This window comes from Aedes albopictus, chromosome 2, assembly GCF_035046485.1.
Source record: "Aedes albopictus strain Foshan chromosome 2, AalbF5, whole genome shotgun sequence".
Taxonomy (NCBI): Eukaryota; Metazoa; Arthropoda; class Insecta; order Diptera; family Culicidae; genus Aedes; species Aedes albopictus.
Window position 1 is genome coordinate 57,104,566 of NC_085137.1, and position 6,790 is coordinate 57,111,355.

General features: G+C 40.3%; 1 protein-coding gene across 1 annotated transcript; it reads right to left on the reverse strand.

The window, feature by feature from the left end:
- Positions 1-1,014: 1,014 nt before the first annotated feature.
- Positions 1,015-2,114, reverse strand: LOC109421590 (uncharacterized). The gene has a single exon (XM_029871260.2). The coding sequence runs from the start codon at positions 2,003-2,005 to the stop codon at positions 1,142-1,144; it is 864 nt and encodes a 287-aa protein (XP_029727120.2). The 5' UTR covers positions 2,006-2,114; the 3' UTR covers positions 1,015-1,141.
- Between the last annotated feature and the right edge of the window lie 4,676 nt (positions 2,115-6,790).

The following is a 6,790-nucleotide window of genomic DNA, read 5'->3' on the forward strand; positions in this document are numbered from 1 at the left end:
CAAACAACACAGAACATACATTGTGCCTTGCATTCCAAATGGATAACGAAGTCCAATCCCAGGATGACGAGGTTTTTGTTATTATTATTATTATTTTTCATTTTATTCGTTAGTTGCTTACATAGCTTGTGCCAGATTCACAAGAGTATGACTTATAATATAAAGTAATATGACTAATTGCAAATGTAACGAACCCTTCGGACCTCACGAAATGCCCCTGAGACACCCTGGTACCCCCCTGAAGCCCCCTAAAGCTCCCTAAAGCCTTCCTGAAACGTCCTTGAAACCTATTGAAACGTGCTTGAGAGTCCTTTGAACTCCCAAGGAATGCCCTGGAACTCCCTGAGACACCTTGAAAGGCTCATGAGGCTTCCTGAAACCCCTTGAGATTCCCTGAAATACCCCTGAAACCCGCTGAAGCGCCCCTTAGATCCCCTGGAACCCCCTGAGACGACCTCCTTAAACGCCTCTGCGACTTTCTGGTACCACCTGAACCTCTGAGACCCCTTGAAGCGCCTCTGAGGTCCAATGGAATTCCCCGGAAATGTATTTAGAAAATCTAATACCGGAAATAGGTTCGACTGTGCAGTCTTATTTATTGGAACAAACTATTTAATTTTGTCCGACTTTAACAAAAAAAAAAACTACGAGTTTCTGGCATCCCTCCTAGACGGCCGCCACCGCCAATCGAACGAAAATACTATGCATTCAAACTGGAACTCGCTGTGTGGCGGTGATTGAATAAATTTCAGGATTATGACAAACAGAATTACCACCAATAAATAGAAATCTGTATGCAAAGTTGATAATTTGTCTCGTGCTCGCCCGATGCCACCGATGATGATGACGGTGACGATGCTGGCTGATTTGCCTACCAGTTAGAGGGTTTCATTAGAAGTTGTGACAACGTCCGCGCAGAGTGAGATTAGTGGTTTAATTGATAAAATTTTCGGAATAATTTATGGATTTATGCAAAATAGCGATTTCCATAATTCATAATTTGGTGGACGCCACGTTACTTAACTGGGGATCACAAGAAATCAACAACCAATCCATTATTGCTTTCCAGTTTTTTTTTATTATTCCAACAGCTTTTGAAACAATGGTTCGAAAAAAAATCGTCACTTCCACGACACGAGCATTACACAAGGTTGTACACCTGAATTTGTGGCGATGTGCAATCGCAAACGGATGGGTCGCTGACTTGGGTCTTGGCAAACTCTCGCAACAACTGCACGGTCGGGACCAAACCTTCCAAGCACTGCACGTGGGTCTGGTACATTATAGTGGTATCGTCGGACCCACAGTAGTCTTCAGCAACTTTTTGGACGCACTGCTGTGTTTCTGGTGCCAACAGCTGAGCATTACCGAATTGATTGTAGAGACGCTTCAGCTGCACACCACCAAGCACCGTGAAGAATCCGAACCGTACCGATGATTGGTACAGGAAAGTTGGGAATTGGTCGTTGTTCAGGATGTTGCCCTTGCAGAATTCCACCAGCGTATCTTGGGACAGCTCCAAGACTTCGGTCGTGGTTGCCAGGGCTTGCGTGTACTCCAAAGGTGCATATCGCAGGAACTGATCAGTCGATACCAAGTTTCCGTAGTTACGGAAGTAGCACATGAACGACTGATAGGCAGCATTGTATACGTCGGTTGGGTCAACAGTGGCATTCAGGGCATTGAGGCATGCTTGGGTTCTATTTACGTAGCAGTCATCCGCCGGGGAGGGTTCAAAGAAGTTAACAATTTCACTTTGTATCAGTCCGGTGGCATCGTACCAGCTCTGCAGATTGATCAAGGTACACCGCACCAGTCGACGCACTTCCGGTTTGTCGGGGTACGACTCGGCCACGTATTGGTTCAGGTCGCAAGTGCTTACTTCATAGTACTGGGCACATTCCTTCAGAGCGTTATCAAAGCTTTTATTGATGATGTAATGGATGTACTCCGACACCGCTACAGACACTAGTCCCACTAACACGAAGATTGCCAAAGTCCGCATGGTGAAATGGTGCTTTGCGCGATTGGAGACCAATGACAATGTAGGCCACACTGAGCTGGTGCAATTTTGGCGAGCGTTTTTATTTGCGTATGGGAATAATATTTTTGGGATGGACGTGCTTTTTGTGACATACAATTCGTGGGTAAATAGTGGAACGCATTCAGTTACCTACTTTGTCAAATTTGATAAAGAAAGGTAGAATGCTGAAAGTGAAAATAACCAAAAAATCAGCTCAAATTATTTACTATAAGTTTCTTGAAACATATAATAGATAACATGTATATTTAACCCGGGAGCGGTCGCGTCGTGTACTGAGTACACGCACCATAAAAAATGCACGCTTATGGAACACAACGTGAGCGTGGCGCCGCGGTAGGTAGTCGAAGACACGACTGTGCGTGGGCTAATATAACAATATTTCAACTAGTTTTATAATTTTGAAACAAGTCCTGCAATCGTAGTTATCAATTACAACAAAAAATTTTAACTTTTTTTTGCTTAGAAACATTTAATTAGGGCCCTTTTATTAATTATCACATCCGAAGCAATGAATGCGCGGTGGTCAGCCTGACCATGCTAAAAATGACAAGTTCGATTTCCGATCGGTCCAGAAACTTTTTATAATTCATAATTTCCTCGAATTCTTTGAATGTTATGTATTTTTCTGCCCTGTCTGCGTTATGGTACACAAAAGCAAAATTGGTAGAGAAATATTTCAGCTAGTAATTGTGAAAATGCTCAAGGCACACAGCATAGAATAACACAGCGAAACAAAAACTAACTATGTATAGGCCTAACTTATGTGTCTCCGACAAGTATTGAACTTCGGATTCAAGAAACCACGTTACAATTTTGAGCTCTACCTGAATTTATAGGGTGAAATGTGCGATTTTGACATTTTAACTGTAAGCCATGAAGCAAGTATTTTTTTTCTCAAACAATCAATGAAATTGGTCGATTAAGGGGCTGTCCATAAACCACGTGGTAATTTTTTGGAACTTCTCGACACCCCCCCCCCCCCCCCGCATGGTCATTTGTCCATACAAAATTTTTTATTCGTCCATACAAAATGCTCATAGGCCGAACACCCCCCCCCCCCCTCATGACCACGTGGTTTATGGACAGCCCCTTAACATCTAAACTAACGATTTATGCAAAATATTTCATTTTATCAAATCAAGTGGGATAGTTTTAAGCATTTTATGTTAGATATGTTAACTTCCATGCAACTTGTGGTGCTGACTTGTATGGCCAATATTGTATCTAAATGTCTGAAACTATCAAATTCAATTCGGCAAAGCGAAACATTTTATCGTTAGCTTGGATGATCGACTAATCTATCCATTGATTGGCCAAAAACATAATATCCGTGCTTAATGGCTTGCAGTAAAAAATGAAAGCGCATATTTTACCCTACAAATTGAGGTACAGCTCAATATTGTATTGTGATTGAGCAAAACTCAGTCTGATTTTGGATTAAGCGGCTTAAAATCTGTCAGAGGCACATAAGTTTGCTTTTGAGATAAAAAAAGGTCTCGATGTGTAAGCTGAGAATCTGCCAGCTCATAAAAAACACCAATTATTCTTGGCTAGCGATTCTCCTTTCAATCACCAGCTCCATCTGTACGATTATTTACACAGCTTTGCCAAACTATGTTACTATTTTCAAAGTAATAGATAAACATTAATCAATAAATAGGGTATTGGTTCCCTTCTTAAGCATGTGGCTCCCATTTTCATCCTACGAAAAACAAAGGATTGAAGTGCTGTTTGTTTTGTTTCTTATTTTTGTATTTTTTGTAAGAAGTGAGCACCAATGAAAACAAAAAGAACGGAATCAAACGGTGCCGTAATCGCTTGTTACATGCCCTATGTTGCAAAATTGGTCGGCGTTAAGTCAGAGGGAACCAAGTAACAAAATTGACGAAAATTAGATTTTTAGGGCATTTGATTAAGAATTACTTAAGCTACTTAGAACATTCACCCAATTTTCTTATTGTTACAGTTAACGAGAGTTATAGCACAATTCGGCACCAACATTTCAAAAGGGCGTAACTGCATTTTGAAACAAATCCCTCTTTCACATCTGTGGATCGTATTTCAATGCCGCCATGCAAATCACCGCCAGTACAGGAAAGAAGAGCAATTTCTCTTTCTAGTAATGTTTGTGAATCCCGTGGGAAACTTAAAATATGACCCACAGATGTGAAAAAATGGTTTGTTTCAAAATGCAGTTACGCTTTTTTGAAATGTTGGTGCCGAATTTTCTTTTGATTGAACTGTAAAAATCGATAATAGTGTGCATTCAGAGTGGACCTTATGCTTGATGTCAAGAGAGTTGAAAAAATGTGTATTGGTTAAAATCCAATAAATGAAATAGTTTATCATCAAAATAAGGTACGTTTCTAAATGCTATGACTCTCTAATGCATTTTCTGATGATTATTGATCAAAAAAGCACGTGAAATTCCATTTTATTATGGTCAATATCGTATTTTACAGATAATCGTGTTGACACATATTGTGCCATGTGGTTGAAATGATTGCGAATAACGTAAGAAAGTAATTTTTTTAACCGCTCAGAATATCAATCTTGTTCTTAGAAATATTTTCTCTGAAGACACCAAATGTGGATCTCAACATCTCGATGAGCTGGAGGTTTTTTTTTTTTCGTGTGAGACGTAGACCAAAAATGAATTGAAATCATATGTTTTTAGAGTTCCAAGGATTTTTACATAAATGTTTGTTTCCAGGGACTTCTTCAAGGATTCGTTAGGAAATTCCTCCAAAGTTTTTTTCTTCAAGTAATCCTTCTGTGTCTCTTCCAGAAAATCCTATTGGGATTGTTCCACTTATGGCTGCTAGGATTTCTTCAAGAATGCCTGCTGAAAATGCTTCACCAGGTATTCCATCTTTAATTCACATAAATATATGTGTTTCACCCAGAACTTGTCCTCAAATTCCTCCAGAAACTCATAAAGCCTGTCCACGTTAAATTTAAGATACCAAATGATTGATACTGCAAACAAGCCAGTGGCAAAGTGTGCAAATGTCAGTGATTCCTGTTTCATTTGGACTGTAACCTAGAAGAGAAATTTTAGTTTATTCAAATCTGTTCATGTTCGGCAAAGTTATGACGTTTTCAAAAAAGTGATTAACGTATTTTTTTGTAAAAATGCGTCTAAAATATAAAAAAGTGCAGTAATCTAATAAAAATACAGTATTGTTTCACCAAATATTCCTTAAGCGGGTGCATTGTGACGTGCACTTCCTGATAAATTACTTTCAAGATAAAAGTTGTTTGTTTTTCCAATTAGAAGCAGAATTTACAAGATTTTTCGCACCTTAACAAAGATACAGAAACTGATGTTTTATATGCCTTGTAAACTAGTGATAGAATGGCAAGAATATGAATCTCTAGGACCAAAAATTGCCACTTTGAACAAGCATCAGCCTTCCTGAAGCGAACCATGTTCATGTTTTGATTTATCGCTGTGAGCTGCCAAAAATCTATCGAATCGCGTAAATCTATTTTATAATGGTGAAAAATTCGAATTTCAAGAATTTCGAATTGTACAAAATTAAACTAAAACTGATTATTGTGGGAATTTCTTCGATTGGAACCATAAGTATACGTAATGACACACAAGAACGAAAAACATGACTGAATACGCATAGCTGTGAGAATAAGCTAGTGAATATGGAAAATTGAATTCTAAATTTTGATACACTAAAACCCCAATTTACGCTCACTTTATTTGCGCCAAACTCAATTTGCGCCCCCCGATTTACGCACTAATTCCCAAATAACGCTCCCCCCATTTACGCACTAATTCCCAAATAGCGCTCCCCCAATTTACGCTCCTTAGGCGTAAATTGGGGTTTTAGGTATTCGGGAACAAGTAACAAGTTAGGGTAGAAGGTAAGATAGAGGGTTGGGTAGAGGGTTAGGTAGAGGGTTCAAGGAGAGACTAGGACAGAGGGTTAGGGTAGATGGTAGGGTAGAGGGTAGGGTAGATGATTAGGGTAGAGGGTAGGGTAGAGGGTTATGTTAGAGGGTAGGGTAGAAGTAGAAGGTAAGGCAGAGTGTAGGGTAAAAGATAAGGTAGACGGTAGGGCAGAGGATTAGGGTAGAAGGTAGGATAGAAGGTAGGGTAGAGGGTTAGGGTAGAAGGTAGGGTAGAGGGTAGGGTAGAGGGTAAGGAAGAAGGTAGAGTAGAAGGTAGGAGTGGATTTTGTGAGAGGGTAGAGTAGAAGGTAGGGTATAAGGTGGGGTAGAATGTAGAGTAGAGGGTTTGTTACAGGTTAGGGTGGAAGGTAGGATAAAAGGTAGGGTAGAGGGTAGGGTAGAGGGTAGGGTGTAGAGTGAGGGTAGAGGGTAGAGTGGAGGGTAGAGTAGAGGGTAGGGAAGAAAGTTGGATAGAAGGTAGAGTAGAGGATTATGTAACAGGGTAGGGTAAAAGGTAGGGTAGAGGGTAGGGTTGAGGGTTAGGGTAGAGGGTAGAGTAGAAGGTAGGGTAAAGGGTTATGTTACAGTGTAGGGTTGAAGGTTGTGGGTAATGGTAGGGTTGAGGGTAAGGTTGAGGGTTAGGGTAGTGTGTTAAAGTAGAGGGTGGGGTAAAAGGCAGGGTAGAGGGTAGGGTAGAAGGTAGGGTAGATGGGAGGGTAGAGGATAGGATAGAGAGTTAGGGAAGGATGACATGAGATGAGATGAGAGATGAGATGAGAGATGAGATGAGAGATGAGATGAGAGATGAGATGAGAGATGAGATGAGAGATGAGATGA

Bases quoted from the DNA above. Each gene is read 5' to 3' on its own strand.
- LOC109421590 (XM_029871260.2), bottom strand. From the start codon at position 2,005: ATGCGGACTTTGGCAATCTTCGTGTTAGTGGGACTAGTGTCTGTAGCG.